Raw genomic sequence first — 18,365 nt, forward strand, 5'->3', positions numbered from 1 at the left:
GCTTTTTCCCAGGAGGCCTCTGCAGTCATGGCTGTGTCCCTCAGAGCCAGCCCAGTGTCCCTCAGAGCCAACCAAGGAACATGAAGACAGACTCCCAGATGGGGTCCCCGGGTGTGAGCTGGCACACGGTGCAACAGTAATGCTATTTACTTCACCTGCATTGCGGAGCCAGGGCCATGTGCCACCCCGTGATTCTTCAAGCAGTGCTGTGTTACTGAGGGTCAGCCCTGAACTGGGCACTCTGCTGAGGTAGGGGCTGGAGAAGGTCTTATGAAGTATGATCTCTGCCTGCAAGACTAATCAGAGCTACCATATGGGAACATCAGAATTAGGGATTGAGTATTAATTAGGAAATACCTGCTTTAGGAGTTGGAAGAAATCAACCTGTCTGTACTTCTACTTTGAAGTAATCAAAGTAGGTTTCAGGAAGGAAAGGGAGGTGTGCTGGGACTTAAAAGAGTGGGAAGAGCTTAGGATGGCGAGGAAGGAAGGGTCAGGGCAGGGAAAGAACAACGTTTCAGAAATGGGCACATTCGCTCTATAGCAGATACCTGTTCTCTCTGTTCCTGTCTCTCTCTACCACTCTGTCTCTATCTCTTTCTTTCTCTCTCTCCTTAACAGAATGTGTTAAGAATAGGGGAAAAAATCACAAACATTAAAAAATATAAAAATAAAACTTCCTGAATACTGCAATGTGAATTAATCCCTAATGATCCTGCAGGTTGGCTGGGAATGGCCCTCATGGGATCAGGAAAACATGCCCTCCCAGGTTTAGAATTATTGGCCTGGCAGACGATGTCTGCCTAGTCAGTTGCCTTGGAAGCAAGAGCCTCTGACTGCTTTTGTATCATGTGAATGTCTCGCTGGATCAGAGTGACCCAGGGATTCACTCTGTATGATTGAGCCACTGATCAGTAAGTTAAAATTGGACCAACAGTAGCAGAGTTGAGCCTTTGGTTACTTTCCATGGCAGGTGGAAAGAACTGGGGTTCCTCTTCCAGCTTCCCTCTGCCCTGGCCCATCTTTGGCTGGTGAGCATGAAGGCCGAGGCCAAGGTCCTGGTGTATATAATAGCATCCAGCTGGGAACAAAGTGAGCCGTGGTCAGCTAGAGAAGGACTTGAGCTTATGTGAAGGAAGGCTGTCTGCCTCACTTCATCACTGCGCCCCCAAAACCCAGATACGATAAAGGAAGGTTGGAAAACCAGAAGATCAGAGCTGATAGCATGTGGCATGGGTGAGTGGTCCCAGGGAGACAGGAGGCAGGGCAGTTGGATTTTGTTGTATTTATTTATTTATTTATTTAACGATAGGAAAGGATTTGAAGATTTGCACAATGGCTTTGCCAGGAAAAAAAATATATAATTAGCTGAACACAATATGCTGCTGACGTTGGAGCTGGTGGCTTAAGGAAGCCTGCACTAATGAGGACGCTGGGCTCTCACTCTGAAACTGCCTTCATAAACCAGCCTCTTCTCTAGAGTCTGTGCTTGATTAGTTCCAGAGAGAAGCTGAATTTAATAATTTTTAAGGAGATGTTACAGCACGTAGTGTGGCCCAGGAGAAGCCTCTTGATGACCAGTCTCTGCTCTGCCTCTTGCTGGATGCTAGGCAGGGCGAGTTGGCAAGGAGCCTGGGCTTGGAAGGCACTTTGGCATTTGAGGCTCTGTCGTGTGTACGTCAGCATCTCCCCTGTGCCCTCAGTTCCCCCTTAGGTCCCCTTGCTACAGCTCTTCATTCTATTATGTCACGGTTGAATCACAGCTGGGGTGACACAAGGGACATGACTGCAGATGTCCACTGTACTCCTGGGTTTAGGTTAGACTTTGGAGTTCATGATTGAAATGTTGAGCGTTGTGAGTCAAGTCAAGTTACCAGTTGGAGGAGCTCTGTGGGCAGAAAGAATATATGTTTGCCTTTGTGTTTGGGCAGTTTTGAATGATGTGAATTAGGAGTGACCGTTGTCACACTTTGGGTCCTAAAGCAAACTGTCACCACAGCATTTTTTCTATCTTCTCCAAACCTATTGGCCAGACATTTTTGAGTGACCAGACTGTAATATGGTTTGTAGTTTCCCTGAAAGCATTCAAGTATGACATTTTCTCCCCCGTCTGTCTTCTATATGTGTTGTTATATTGTAGAAACCATCTCGTATTACTCTTAGGTCTCCGATCGCAGAACAAGGGCTTAGTGACAACAGAGACCCAGATCTATAGGATGCCCAGCTGACTGCATTCTAGGAAATGGCTGAGCCTCTGCATCCTCATATCCTGAAGACAGTTGAGTTCACTTTAGAAAACATCTCCCCAAGAACTGCTATCTGCATGGATATTCCCTGCCTTGGTCAAAATGACAGCCTGAAAGTATGGCCACTTTGAGCACAATTAAATTATTGCTGGAAGTCATGCATTTAGCTGACCCAGTGATCAAGCTTATGTGAAGAGGACTAGGGGCACTGAGGCAGGCAGTACAGACAGTACTAAGTGTAGACGTTTGTCCCCACTGGCCTAAGGTTAGGTGTAGAAGCAAGGCAGTCCAGAGTTTAAGTAGAGAAGATGGAAAGACGGGTGACTGGAGCCCAGATTACAATGATGGGTCCCTTCCTATCCTACAAGGTCCTGAAACCACATTACTAAGACTAGTGGTTGAATCTTGGTTTGACCTCATGCCTGTATGTAAATATGTGCAGTTCTTCCAGCTCCTCTGACCCTCTGTTTTCTCTTTTAAAAATGAAAATGGTAATTTCTACTATTATGTTTATTGGTAGTACTAAATGAAGTAATGACTGTAATCTGCTAGGTGATGTATCCAGTACCTAGCTAGCACTTAAACAGTAGTTTTTTGTTGTTTGTTTTTTTGGTACTAGGGATTGAACTCAGGGACACTCAGCACTGAGCCACATCCCCAGCCCCATTTTGTATTTTTTTATTTAGAGACAGGGTCTCACTGAGCTGCTAAGCACCTCTCCATTGCTGAGGCTGGCTTTGAACTCGAGATTCTCCTGTCTCAGCCTCTTGAGCTGCTGGGATTTACAGGTGTGCGCCACTGCGCCTGGCAACAGTAGTTCTTATTAGTTTTCCTTTTCCACTATACCAATGCTGTAGGAGGAATGTGGTGCGTGAGTGGAATGGACCAGGGCAGGAATTCAGAGGGAAGCTAGATACATGGAGTGGGATGGCTGTAGTCCTTCCGTAGTGGTTTATGTCCTTGGAGATCTTCACAGAGCACACCATCAACTATGTAGACCATGCATTCCTCCCAGGATAAGGACTCTGCCTTTGGAGTGCCACTGTAAGAGAGAACAGGACCAGGGTCCCTGAGTACATGAGAGGCTCTGGCACTCCCGACCTCCCAGTGATCACAATAACCAAGTTACAGTTCCATGTGTTGAATAAGATTAAGAGCAAGGCCATCCCCATGGGGTAGGCCTTCCACCAATGCCCAGCAGCTAATTCTAAATAGCACAGCTTTCTGGATCCGTCTCACTCTAGCTGGAGAGGAAGCAGATCGGCTAAAGCTTTCCTGGTTCACAAAGTGATACTGATGAATATGTACCGAATTCAGAGAGATCTTGACATTAGATCTCTCCCTTCTATTCCCAACTAACTGTGTTCCAGGCCGTTTTCATCTGAAGTCATTGGAACCCCAACATGTGCCTTGCATGAAGTCTGGCCTCATTGACTAGTTCTTAATGTTGTTGATTTTTATTTGCTCAGCCCCAGCTGGTGCCCACAGAGCTATGAGTTCCTGAGACCTCCTCTCCTTCCCTTGAGTTGGCTGACTGGCTTCTGGGAAGATGTGAGGAAGAGGGGTTTACAACTCTGTTTGCTTAGAGAGAGAGAGAGGCAGAGTCGAACGGTCATTAGCATACCCTGTGCCTGCTGCCTCTCCTACTACTTGTTCAATAATTCCCTTAATGTTTGGTCCTAATGGAGCAGATCATTGTCATTATTTCATTTCATCAAGATCACCTACTGCATAAAAACAAAGAGGAGAGAGGAAAGGAACATGGCCAAGTAAAGGCACTGGGCACCATCCAGCTGGAGGTATTATTCATTGGCGTCATGCGTCATGCTTGGCTTGTGAAGTTGTGAAGGGCTCGTGCACACAGCCTGGGGGGAGTCTGTTTCACGCAGCTCTGCCCATGGGTTGCTGAGACAGCGACCTGGAGTGTCTTTGCTTCTGTGTGGACCCTTTTTATCTCCCTGCCTGCCTGCCATGCATACTACACACATTTGTGCATGTGCAAGCACACACAGAGAGACACACATGGGGCATATGTGAGGCTAGCCGCTTAATACATGGCACTCATTGAGGTCCCCTCCACCATGTCTGACCAGGTAGCACCATCTCTCAGAAAAGCATTAGATCTACTTCTAGAGGAACTAAAGGACCTCAGCTCTGCTCTGTTAGCCTATTTCCCATTGCTTTCCTGGTCTTCAGAGATCTAGGTCAGTCTTTGGAATGGGAGCATCCACTAGGGTAGCCCAAGACCAGGACACCCAGCTCATGGTGAGCTGTCTCTCTGTCACCCTGCTATGTTCAGTATCACTCAGCCTTAGCAGTCTCGTTAAGGCAAATGACAGGTAAGGGAAGTTACCAAGGAGGACTCTCAGCAGCTTATGAACACATGCATTCCCTTGTGTTTTCTTTGGGACAGCAAAGTCAAGGGTCTGAGGGAAGAAAAATCTCAAGAACCGAAAAAGCACTCCAAGAAAAGAATCTGAAGGAGGACAACTGAAATAGCCCAGGCTGACTCCAGCACACTAGCTTCCAGTCCCTGTCCCTGTAGGGCTCCAGGCTCTCATTAGATGAAGCCCTGAATCTCACAAAGGAATTGAAGACAAACTTCCCAGATTAAAGGAGAAAGCTGGTGATCAGAGCTAACAGTATTAAACTTTTAGACCTAGGAAAAGCAAAGCAAAATAAAATGAATAAATGAATTAAGTAAGTGAGTTGCTATAAAGCTGAGTTTCCTTCTGAGAAGAATGTGCTCAAGGCCTTGGTAGGTGGGAAGGGCCCTCATGTATCCACCTGCCTGCCTGGAGAGCTGTTTGTCTCAGAGTTTGTCTCTTGTTCATGGAAGGGTGCCTGTTCCTGAACTTTCCCCAGCAAATGGCATTTTAATGAGAGAGGATCTTAGGGAATATCCCATTTCTTCCTTGAGCCTGGGCACTTGGAGTAAGGTTGGTGGGAAGACATCCTGTAGGTCTGGAGGCTACAGGAGGAGCAGCCCCATGGAGAACCCAGCCAGCCAAGGCAGCTTTTCCCCACTGATGGGATGTGCAATTCACACCGAAGCCCCAGAGGATGCATTGAGGCCTCTTAATTAACATGGTGGCCCATGGCAACTGGAAAGCCTTTCCACACGATTAAAGACCCAGAAAGCCCCCAAGAGAAGGTAATGTTCCTAATAATTTATAAATTGAACTCACTACTTAATATGCTTAAAGTGTTTCACTTGACTTCCACTTGGGAGGGAGATGGGCAGGGGATAATGTATTTCTACTCACCAGCCACCCACAGGAGAGGATTTGTCAGAGGAGATAACCAAGGGCTTTTCTCTCTAGTTTGGGTGACTCCCTCTGGCAGTAAAGGAATCCTCAATGTCAAGAATGCATTACCACAATTTTGATTATTCAAAGACCTTACTGTACCATTAGGAAAGGGGGGGGGGGGTCTGCTTATCAGAGGCTCCACTGGCTAAATAGAGTTGGTGGCCTACCTCTGAAGGATTCAGCTCCGTTATGTCCTTGGTTTGTGGTTTCTGATTTACTGGGCAGGAAGAACTCATGGGCAACATCTGTACCCTTAGTTTACTGGTATAGAGCTATTTCCAGCTTGGCAGAGATCAAATGCTATAATCAAGACATTTTTCAAGTTGAAAAAGCACTGTGTTTCTTTCAGTCACCTTGTGCTACAGATGAAGGCCTTGGTGGGGTTCAGAGAGGCTTTGCAGTTTGCACAAAGTTGCTTGTTAGCCTTCTTCTTTTGTTGGAGACCTTCATGTTATTAGTAATTTGGGTCTAGTTTTTCCAGTGGGCTCATAGAATCGCAGGATCAGACGGGTCTTCAAGACAGTGTCTACCCATCTACTTCATCCAAATTTTTTTGTCTAGAGTATGTCCAGAACTGTCATATGGCTTACAGTGTTTTTCCTCCTTGTCTGCCTCTATAAAAGCCAGAAATGGATATAAGTGATTTTTGTCACCTAGGAGAGAGGGTTTTGGACCTTCGGGCATTGTTAAGGAAAAACAGGAAACAAGAGCCACCAAACTTGTCTATTTGATTCTTACTTTTTTTTTTAACCACCACTTAATTCTTTTAGGAATATAATTTGAATTCAGTCTGTCCAGTTGCCTTGAGGGATAATTAATTATGTCTTGGATTTGCTCTTCCAGTTACTCCTAGGGTGAAGTTAAGCTTTGAAATGTGAGCTGATTGATTGGCTGCAGCCTCTTGACAGATGGCAACTGGAAACAAAATCTCAGCTTTCCCATTTTTCTGCCAAGGGTTCACAAGCCCAGGTGACTTCCTAAACTTTGGTGGCATTTGATAAATCCAGATTCTTTTATTCTAGGACTTATTGTTCATGTCACACTGATTGGGGAGGAGTGCGCTGCCCGGGGGTGTTACCCAGAGGCTCACCTCTAGTCCAGGGTGTCTTCTCCCATTGCAATTTCTTTTGTTATAAGAAGAGGAGCCACAATTATTTCTAGCATCTGTTGTGCATTTTTGTCTTCCTTTTGTGCCTGAATTTCCCCTTAAAAAACACGTTTTGTGTCTTGTTTTGTGATCCATTTTACTAGCCTGTGTCTCTTAATTGGTGAGTTTAAGCCATTAACATTTAGGGTTATTATTGAGATATGGGTTGTTCTTCCAGCCATATTTGTTTATTTCTGTTACTAAACATTGTTTGTTTTCCTCTTTGATTGTTTCCCCCCCCCCTTTACTGTCCTACCTCCCACTGTTGGTTTTCATTGTTATTTTCCATTTCCTCTTCCTGTAATACTTTGGCTAGGATGTTTTGAAGAGATGGTTTTCTAGCTGCGAATTCTTTAAACTTTTGTTTATCGTGGAAGGTTTTAATTTCATTCTCCATCCTGAAGCTTAATTTCGCTGGATACACAATTCTTGGTTGGAACCCATTATCAACAATATGCTGCCTACAGGAGACGCATTTGATAGGAAAAGACATACATAGGCTGAAGGTGAAAGGTTGGGAAAAATCATATCACTCATATGGACTTCGGAAACAAGCAGGCGTGTCCATACTCATATCAAATAAAATAGATTTCAAGCCAAAGTTAATCAAAAGAGATAAAGAGGGACACTACATACTGCTTAAGGGAACCATACACCAACAAGACATAACAATCATAAATATTTATGCCCCAAACAATGGTGCAGCTATGTTCGTCAAACAAACTCTTCTCAAGTTCAAGAGTCTAATAGACCACCACACCATAATCATGGGAGACTTCAACACACCTCTCTCGCCACTGGACAGATCTTCCAAACAAAAGTTGAATAAGGAAACTATAGAACTCAATAACACTATTAATAACCTAGACCTAATTGACATATATAGAGTATACCACCCAACATCAAGCAGTTACACTTTTTTCTCAGCAGCACATGGATCCTTCTCAAAAATAGATCATATATTATGTCACAGGGCAACTCTTAGACAATATAAAGGAGTAGAGATATTACCATGCATCTTATCTGATCATAATGGAATGAAACTGAAAATCAACGATAAAAGAAGGAAGGAAAAAGCATACATCAATTGGAGAATGAACAATAGGTTACTGAATGATCAATGGGTTATAGAAGACATCAAGGAGGAAATTAAAAAATTCTTAGAGATAAATGAAAACACAGACACAACATATCGGAATCTATGGGACACATTGAAAGCAGTTCTAAGAGGAAAATTCATTGCTTGGAGTTCATTCCTTAAAAAAAGAAAAAACCAACAAATAAATGATCTCATACTTCATCTCAAAATCCTTGAAAAAGAAGAGCAAAACAACAGCAAAAGAAGTAGAAGGCAAGAAATAATTAAAATCAGAGCTGAAATTAATGAAATCGAAACAAAAGAAACAATTGAAAAAATTGACAAAACTAAAAGTTGGTTCTTTGAAAAAATAAACAAAATCGACAGACCCTTAGCGATGCTAGTGAAGAGAAGAAGAGAGAGAACTCAAATTACTAGCATACGGGATGAAAAAGGCAATATCACAACAGACACTTCAGAAATACAGAAGATAATCAAAAACTATTTTGAATCCTTATACTCCAATAAATTAGAAGATAGTGAAGGCATAGATAAATTTCTTAAGTCATATGATCTGCCCAGATTGAGTCAGGAGGATATAGAAAACCTAAACAGACCAATATCAATTGAGGAGATAGAAGAAACCATAAAAAGACTACCAACTAAGAAAAGCCCAGGTCCCGATGGGTATACAGCAGAATTTTACAAAACCTTTAAAGAAGAACTAATACCAATACTTTTCAAGCTACTTCAGGAAATAGAAAAGGAGGGAGAACTTCCAAATTCATTCTATGAGGCCAACATCACCCTGATACCTAAACCAGACAAAGACACTTCAAAGAAAGAAAACTACAGACCAATATCTCTAATGAACCTAGATGCAAAAATCCTCAATAAAATTCTGGCGAATCGGATACAAAAACATATAAAAAAAATTGTACACCATGATCAAGTAGGATTCATCCCTGGGATGCAAGGCTGGTTCAATATACGGAAATCAATAAATGTTATTCACCACATCAATAGACTTAAAAATAAGAACCATATGATCATCTCGATAGATGCGGAAAAAGCATTTGACAAAGTACAGCATCCCTTTATGTTCAAAACTCTAGAAAAACTAGGGATAACTGGAACATACCTCAATATTGTAAAAGCAATCTATGCTAAGCCTCAGGCTAGCATTATTCTGAATGGAGAAAAACTGAAGGCATTCCCTCTAAAATCTGGAACAAGACAGGGATGCCCTCTCTCTCCACTTCTCTTCAACATAGTTCTCGAAACACTGGCCAGAGCAATTAGACAGACGAAAGAAATTAAAGGCATAAAAATAGGAAAAGAAGAAATTAAATTATCACTATTTGCAGATGATATGATTCTATATCTAGCAGACCCAAAAGGCTCTACAAAGAAACTATTAGAGCTAATAAATGAATTCAGCAAAGTGGCAGGATTTAAAATCAACACGCATAAATCAAAGGCATTCCTGTATATCAGCGACAAATCCTCTGAAATGGAAATGAGGACAACCACTCCATTCAAAATATCTTCAAAAAAAATAAAATACTTGGGAATCAACCTAACAAAAGAGGTGAGAGACTTATACAATGAAAACTACAGAACCCTAAAGAGAGAAATAGAAGAAGATCTTAGAAGATGGAAAAATATACCCTGTTCATGGATAGGCAGAACTAACATCATCAAAATGGCGATATTACCAAAAGTTCTCTATAGGTTTAATGCAATGCCAATCAAAATCCCAATGGCATTTCTTGTAGAAATAGAGAAAGCAATCATGAAATTCATATGGAAAAATAAAAGACCCAGAATAGCAAAAACAATGCTAAGCAAGAAGTGTGAATCAGGCGGTATAGCGATACCAGACTTCAAACTATACTACAGAGCAATAGTAACAAAAACAGCATGGTACTGGTACCAAAACAGGCGTGTGGACCAATGGTACAGAATAGAGGACACAGAAACCAATCCACAAAACTACAACTATCTTATAGTTGATAAAGGGGCTAAAAGCATGCAATGGAGGAAGGATAGCATCTTCAACAAATGGTGCTGGGAAAACTGGAAATCCATATGCAACAAAATGAAACTGAATCCCTTTCTCTCGCCATGCACAAAAGTGAATTCAAAATGGATCAAGGAACTTGATATCAAATCAGAGACGCGCCGTCTGATAGAAGAAAAAGTTGGCTACGATCTACAGTCGGTGGGGTCGGGCTCCAAATTCCTCAATAGGACACCCATAGCACAAAAGTTAATAACTAGAATCAACAAATGGGACTTACTCAAACTAAGAAGTTTTTTCTCAGCAAAAGAAACAATAAGAGAGGTAAATAGGGAGCCTACATCCTGGGAACAAATCTTTACTCCTCACACTTCAGATAGAGCCCTAATATCCAGAGTATACAAAGAACTCAAAAAATTAGACAATAAGAGAACAAACAACCCAATCAACAAATGGGCCAAGGACCTGAACAGACACTTCACAGAGGAGGACATACAGTCAATCAACAAGTACATGAAAAAATGCTCAACATCTCTAGCTGTCAGAGAAATGCAAATCAAAACCACCCTAAGATACCATCTCACTCCAGTAAGATTGGCAGCCATTAGGAAGTCAAACAACAACAAGTGCTGGCGAGGATGTGGGGAAAAGGGTACACTTGTACATTGCTGGTGGGACTGCAGATTGGTGCAGCCAATTTGGAAAGCAGTATGGAGATTTCTTGGAAAGCTGGGAATGGAGCCACCATTTGACCCAGCTATTCCCCTTCTTGGTCTATTCCCTAAAGACCTAAAAAGAGCATGCTACAGGGACACTGCTACATCGATGTTCATAGCAGCACAGTTCACAATAGCAAGACTGTGGAACCAACCTAGATGCCCTTCAATAGACGAATGGATAAAAAAAATGTGGCATTTATACACAATGGAGTATTACTCTGCATTAAAAAATGACAAAATCATAGAATTTACAGGGAAATGGATGGCATTAGAGCAGATTATGCTAAGTGAAGCTAGCCAATCCCTAAAAAACAAATGCCAAATGTCTTCTTTGATATAAGGAAAGTAACTAAGAACAGAGTAGGGACGAAGAGCAGGAGAAGAAGATTAACATTTAACAGGGATGAGAGGTGGGAGGGAAAGGGAGAGAGAAGGGAAATTGCACGGTAATGGAAGGAGACCCTCAGGGTTATACAGTGGAGGGGGTAGAGAGAGAGGAGGGGAGGGGAGGGGAGAGGTGGGGAGGGGGGAGGGTGGATGATGGGAAAGGCAGCGGAGCACAACAGACACTAGTATGGCAATATGTAAATCAATGGATGTGTAACTGATGTGATTCTGCAATCTGTGTATGGGGTGAAGGTGGGAGTTCATAACCCACTAGAATCAAAGTGTGGAATATGATATGTCAAGAAATTTGTAATGTTTTGAACAACCCACAATAAAAAATTAAAAAAAAAAAAAAAAAACACGTTTTGTGGCTTATGTTCTCTAATTAGAATGTAGACACCAGGAGATCAGCCTCCATTCCTGTAATAATCAGCATCTCCATAACAGTGACCACTAGAAAAATGCCTCTTTAAAGCCGGTATCCGTAAACGCTTGTGGAAGAACTTAGTAATGAATTGTAAGAATGACTCACCTAAGCAGAGGACTTAGCTTGCAGGCACACAGAAGGAGTCCTTACTGAAGTGTACTCAGAGGTGAGGAATTCCCCCCTCCTGCCCTCCTTCCTTCCTTCCACAAACAACCATTGACCGTCTGCTTTATGTGAGGGACCAGGATTGACCCTGGAGCTGTAAGAGATTTGTCAGGCATGAAGCTTGCGAAGTCTACAGTCTAATAGATGCGATTGACGAGCAAATCAAAGGTAGGGGTTCGTGTGTTTTGTGGTGTGGAAGGATCTGCAGACAGTGCAGCGAGACCAGGGGAGTCGGCCGAGGCTGTGTGACGTTGAAGAATGAGTAGGAGAGACATGACCTGGGACCTGGGTGAATGTGTAGGTGAACACGAGGCAGTCTTGTAATTGGGTCCACTAACTGGGACGAACAGAAAAGGGAAATCCGGCCAGAGTTTTCCATCCCTGGGCAACTACCATCAGTGTTATAGAAAACATTGTTACATAAAAATTCCAAAATCTACAAAAGGTCTGACAAAGCTCATATTACTCTCTCAGGTAAGAGCCGAAAATGTCAATTCCCTAATAAAATAAAAGCTGATTTTATTTGTCTGATCTCTGTTAAAGCCAGTTGAAATGATTTATTGATTTTTTAAAGAAAAAATATATTTTAAAATGCTGCTTTTGGGGGGGCAAGAAACTTGTTAATAGATGTGGAGCTCTCATATACCCCAAATGCACTTCTAGTTACAAAATGTTAGCAGTCTTGAGAAAAATCAATAGAATAATCAGAAACTCATGCAAAGATGAATAAGAAGCAAAACAGTTCTATATCTTGCCATCAGTGTTTTTTTTTTTCTTAATCTTGGAGGTTTGCAGCTTGTTATCTGAATCCAGATGTACCCTAATGTTTTATTTTGCAGTGCCGTAAAATTTGAAGTTAACACAAATAATAAAGAATAACCCTGAACACAGCAAGAGTGATCCAGAAACACTGAGCGAGGTGTGGGCAGGCTGAGAATTCCCCACCCACTCCCTGGGGCTTGGTGTGCTGCTGCTGCCCAGGTTGGACAGCCTTGTCCTGGGTGGACTCTGGCAGAAGTCTCTTTGGACTCTGATGCCAGAGGAAGTTTCTTCCTCCCCCAAGCCTTTCTCATGTCATATGAACAGATGTGTGTATTTCACCTTTCTCTTTTTGACTTGGTTATTAGGAAGGTCCCAGGTACAGTCCTTGACCTACATACAGCTCTTTCCGTTTTCATCAGCTACATCTTTGTTTCATTAGATTCTTTGAAAAGAAATACCTAGGACATCTGTGGCTTTCCTTGAAACTGCTTAAAATCTATGGAAGTAGAAGAGTTAAAAATAAGGAATATGACAAAGAACTATGGTATATCACAGGGATATAATAATAATTAAAAGAACACTAGATTTTTCCAAGTCCTCTATGAACAAGGACCATTATTGAGGGGATGGACCCATGCCTTTAACTGACACAGGCAAAGACCTACATATTTGTGTTTTCTATCTGGGTAGAGCAAGTAAGTACTTCAGATGAATTTGTATGGTGATATCATAAATGATTATTACAAAATATTTTCACTAAATTATGCTACATATTAATATTAGATAATGTTATGGTATGCATATTATTATTTATATAATAAACCACAATTAATAAGTCATTGCAAACTGTTGTGACACCTGTCACCAATTTGGGTCATAGGAGAGAAACCAGATAGCACTACTTGAGTAGCTGAGAATTCATTTCCATATGCCTGGGCTGAGTTCCACCGATAGGCTAGAGCTCCTTACTGGTAGCTGGTGGTCAGGAGTCCTGGGCTCTCAGCAGAGGACACATTTCACTAAAGCAAGATTAGAGAATCTAAATGCAACCACTTTGCTGAACCAACTCTGTATTCCAGCTTCCTATTACTTAGGATTTTTTTCAACAGTAAACCGTAGACATTTTAACTGAGTATCTGAGCTCCACACGTGGTAAAGGGAAATGTGATAACCCTAACAATATGGCAGAGTGGTGAGGGAGGCTGGTGAGCACAGCTTCCACACCATCTAGCTGGGGTTTCTCTGAGCCTTGGTTTCTGCCTCAGAAAAGGATTTTCAGAGGGTATCTTAGCTGAAGAGTGCATGCATTTCTTGGTCAAAATTCAGCTAAATTGAGGGCCTAATAGTGTCTTCTGGGCATGTAGTGATGTGTGATGCACATCGTCTTGCTCTAGTGTGGAGAATATGGGATGCCAGGGTCCTTGTTAAACTACAAACTGGCCTTGGATTTGGATACTTAGTGAGTGCTCGGTAGAAGGCCCTCTGTTTATGATGGACTCCCTTTTGACCCAGTGTGCATTTTGACTAGTTTCTCTTTTTCCTTTGAGAGAGGATAGAAGGGGTGAAATCATCCACTCTCTCCTACTCCCTCCTCTTCTGGTTTTTGAAGTAAATGCCATAATGTACAGGATTCCTGACAACAGAGTCCATTCAGCGCAACTGCACCTAGTGGTTAAGAATGTAGGCTCTGAAATGAGTCACTGTGCTCCTTTCCAGACCCATTAGCCATTTGCTGTGTGACTTCGGGCAAATTATTTCACCTCTTTGCCTCAGCCTTTTCAAATGGAAAATGGGGAAAATTGATACTACCTCTTAGAGATGAAAGTGCAGAGCATTTTGGACAAATATCTGATACATAGGAAATGCCCAGTTACAGACAGGTATTCTTGTTTCATTATTGTGTTTTAGTAGGAAAGAAGCTCTGGCCTGGATCCCATCATAACTTTATTGTGACCTCTGAAAGGAGCTTGTAGACAGGAAGAGTACAAGGGGTTCCCTGAACCCCTATGTGAACCAGAAACGTGGTGTTTAAGCCATTCCTTGGAGATTGATGTTTATGCTGCCTTTATAGCTCTTTAGAGAATAAAATTACCTCTGGCTTTCAGTAGCCTAATTTAATGTCTGACAACTTCTTTCAGTTGGGAAGTTATTCTTTCCTTGTGGCTTAATTACCTATTGTCACAGTTTCAATTTAGGGTGAGGGAAAGGAAAGTGGATCTGATTCTGAGATAAAGGTTCTGCTGAAAACCACCGGTTTGGTCATGGTCACTGGATTGTGCAGGGCTTGGTTAGGCAGCACTGAGGTGCTGTGTCTTTAAGTCAGGGTTCTGCAGGGACCCAGGGTGCTCTGTATGTCTGCAGGGAGTCCAGGATGGATGGCAGGACAGGTGGCAGTTAGCGTGGACCTCAGTACTTGTCTTTGCACTGCCACCCAATTTAGCTGAACATATTTCCTCTTTTTCTGTATTTGCATGAGAGAGTGCACCAGGAGGAAAGAGCCTCCAGATAAAAGACAGATTTGGAAAATAGGAGGTCGTATCTGCCCCAACAAGCCACCTGATATGGCCTGTCTCTCAGCAGCTGACTCTGTTGGCTTGAGTCTCTGCTCCTCTGTGAAGCCTGTTTGAAAGTGGCTCTGTGTGTGTGTGTGTGTGTGTGTGTGTTCCTTTGCTCGCAGTGATGATGGGAGAGAGAGGTTAAACAGGAAGATTTACTGGGAAAGGAACTTTATAAATCCAAAATATAATTATTATAAGACTGGAAAGGCCTCCTTTAATGTGTTTGGGGGAGTACTCCTGACCCATCCTTGTGTGGGTGGGCCTCTGGGAATTAATAGGGGATTTTCATCTCTACCCTGCACAACAGGGTGGCAGTGATTGAAGCCCAAGGTTGAGAGGAGAACCATTTGGCACACCCTGGTCTAATGAAATAGGTTTGAAGGGATATTGACCAACACAAAGGGGGTGAATACAGATTGTGCACAGGAAGATTTATACCTGCCGTGCTCTGTGCAAGAACAGGCCTGGAAGGCCCTCCTAGAACCTGCCCCAGGTGGATGTCAAGGCAAGGTGCTCAATCTCACTGAGTACTATGTCTTTGCCTCTGACAGACAACTGCGTGACATACCGACTTGTAAGGAATGGCTTCCAAGGTGGTGACCTTTGAGCACCAACAGGCTCAGAAGGAAAGTCCTCTGCCAGCCCGACTCCAGGATGTGGGTCTCAGTCCCTTCCCTTAGCAGGGGCAGGAATGGGGAGCATCACTCAGGACAGTGTAATTAATCAAAAGAAGTTGTCCAAAAGTCACATTCAGATGGTGTGATTTCTCCCCATGCTGGCAGCAAGTTCCTGAGGGATGTAAATTTCCCTCTGCACTCGCCAGCGGTTTTCCCTGCTGGGCCAGTCATTCAGCCCGAGACATTTCAGGTGATGCTGAGAACAGCCTTGATTGTTTGTGATGTATTGTGTCAGGCACTTTGCATAGTTACCTAACCTAATTCTTGCAACCACCCTGGGTGGTGAAGTGGCATCTCCTCCACATTACTGATGAGGAAGCTGAGGTTTAGGATTTATAGGGCTCATTGATCTGTGGATCCAGAGTTAGAACCCACCTGGGATGGATTGTTCAATATGAGACAGGAAACTAGATACCACCCCATATTGCTAAAATAAAAAAGGGCCTTAAACCAGTATACATATTGCAGATTGGCCTTAAGGAAAAAAATCTCCCTCTCACCTTCTGCTGCTAGAACCTCTCACACACACAGCTCCAAAGAGTTTTTCTCTTCTAATTGTTTGCTAAGCCAAAAGCAACCAGATCCCTTGAAATGATACACTGGCCACAACAGCTCCAATCCTCTCATGTTGGACACTGGTCACAGCAGACTGTCCTTTTGTTGCTGAGTGATGCTGAAAGTGCCAGCGAGTGAGTGATGAATGCCTATAGCAGAAGGAGCAAGGGCTCTTAGTGGAGAGAGCCCACCCGTCTTCCCGCATCCATGCCTTGTCCTCTCTTCCCAGGGAGGCATGATCGCTCTGCTGCTGTCCATCTTGTGTCTGGTGATGATCCTGTACACCCGGAGGCGCTGGTGCAAACGCCGCCGGGTCCCCCAGCCGCAGAAGAGTGCCAGCGCAGAGGCGGCCAACGAGATCCATTACATCCCCTCGGTGCTGATCGGGGGCCACGGGCGGGAGAGTCTGCGCAATGCCCGTGTGCAGGGCCACAACTCCAGCGGCACGCTGAGCATCCGGGAGACACCCATCCTGGATGGCTATGAGTACGACATCACAGACCTGCGCCACCACCTGCAGAGGGAGTGCATGAACGGAGGGGAGGACTTCGCCAGCCAGGTCACACGCACCCTGGACTCCCTGCAGGGCTGCAATGAGAAGACAGGGATGGACCTCACACCAGGTGGGGGTGAGCGCAGGCGCTGTGTAGTCCTGGGTCTCAGGGAGCCCGAGAGTGGGTAGGAACAGCTGTTTGGCAACAGCTGCTTGTGTTACAAGGTGGAATGTGCCAATGCCCCTTCCCGGGGTGGGCAGAAATAGTCTGTTTCCTGAGATGTCCGGAGCTATTTTCTAATCTGGAAAACCAGAAGAGCAGTGTAAATTGGACCCCTTCCACTTCCTCCTTGCACTGGAAGCAGAGGTACCTTTGCATCCAACAGAGGAACGAATTAGTGCCTGTTCAGTGTGTAGTGAGCAACCCTCTGTGAAGTAAGGTAATAGTAAGGGAAACCAACATATTTTGATTTTTTTTTGAATATCATATATTTGCATAGATAATTTAATTCTCCAATACAGTGGAAGGGACAGTGCTGTGTGTTCTCTTTTCTGACTCCCAAGACTTGGCCTGGGGTGGTTTAGTTGTATTATCTTGTCCATGCTTCTGTGGTCTCTACAGAGGATGTATTTTTTCAAAGAAAATGAAGGAATGTAGTCAAGGTATCAGACCTCAGATGCTTTGTGTATGTACAGAGACACTGGTAGGACTTGGACTTAATCCAATATAAGATCAGGGTCAAAAATAAAAATGCAGAGAGAGAGAAGGACTGTTTTTTACAGTAGCCCACCTGTTTCTCTTTCACAATGCTATGAATAAGCACATCCCCACAGATAAATGCTTGACAGTGATCTTTCAAGGCACTGCCCAGTTATCTTCATGGAAGACATATTTGATGCTGCATGCTGCTTATGATACAGAATCTTTCCGTGGGGATTGAGAGTGAAATCAGATAGAGGAAAATGGAAATTCTGCTTGTTATCTAGAGGTAATTCTACATTAACAAGCATTTCCTTTTATATTTTTTAATTTTTGAGGTATTGGGTCAAACCCAGGACTTTGTGCAAGGGCTTTACCACCGAGCTACATCTCCAACCCTGAAAATAACCATTTATTATAAGATTTAAAGTCTGAGAACTCTTTGATATGGGGGAGGGGTGTCCTCAGCATCTCTTATATTCCCCACAGCATCTAGCATAATGCTGAGGCCACCAAGTAGCCATTATGGTACTCAGGGTTACAGACTTAGGTGCCTTTAGGGGGCGGACAGATCACACAACAGTATCTGGAGGTCAGAAAATAGAGAATGGTATAGACTGTGATAAAAAAGATAGGGAACGTTCTTTCGGAAAGCACACAAATTCAAATTATTTGGCAATTCTGTACTGTCCCTGCAGTCAGTTTGTAACCAAAGGGTGACAAGCGGTGAACTTATCAATACAGAATTAGTTGAATTGGATTTTCAGTTGTAATCCTCTTACTTCACTCCTCCCAATTCCGTAGCCCCTAGAAATCAAAGAGGAGAATTTTAGTTTCTGCCAGTCTCTCATTTTGCAGTTTCCTTATTTCATTTCTGTGAAACCTCATCTACTTGGTTCATGCAGATTTCCTTGCTCTCGTGCTCTTCAGGTCGCTAAAATTTTTGCCTCAACTTTTCTCTATACAGGAAGTGACAATGCCAAGCTGTCACTGATGAACAAGTACAAAGATAACATCATTGCCACGAGCCCCGTGGACTCCAACCACCAGCAGGCCACCCTGCTCTCTCACACGTCCAGTAGCCAGAGAAAGCGGATCAACAACAAAGCAAGAGGTA

General features: G+C 43.3%; 1 protein-coding gene across 6 annotated transcripts in view; it reads left to right on the forward strand.

Annotated features, from left to right (window-relative positions):
* Astn1 (astrotactin 1) overlaps window positions 1–18,365 on the forward strand; it is a 287,512-nt gene that overhangs the window by 115,470 nt on the left and 153,677 nt on the right. For all 6 annotated transcript variants that reach the window (XM_058574484.1, XM_058574487.1, XM_058574485.1 and 3 more), the window contains exons 3-4: window positions 16,285–16,678; window positions 18,216–18,362. In XM_058574484.1, coding sequence (XP_058430467.1) covers window positions 16,285–16,678; window positions 18,216–18,362 — 541 coding nt within the window. The remainder of the gene's footprint in view (window positions 1–16,284; window positions 16,679–18,215; window positions 18,363–18,365) is intronic.

Source organism: Marmota monax, unplaced genomic scaffold (genome assembly GCF_021218885.2).
Source record: "Marmota monax isolate L192 unplaced genomic scaffold, Marmota_monax_Labrador192_F-V1.1 WCK01_AAM20220418_F8-fsc00055, whole genome shotgun sequence".
Classification (NCBI taxonomy): Eukaryota; Metazoa; Chordata; class Mammalia; order Rodentia; family Sciuridae; genus Marmota; species Marmota monax.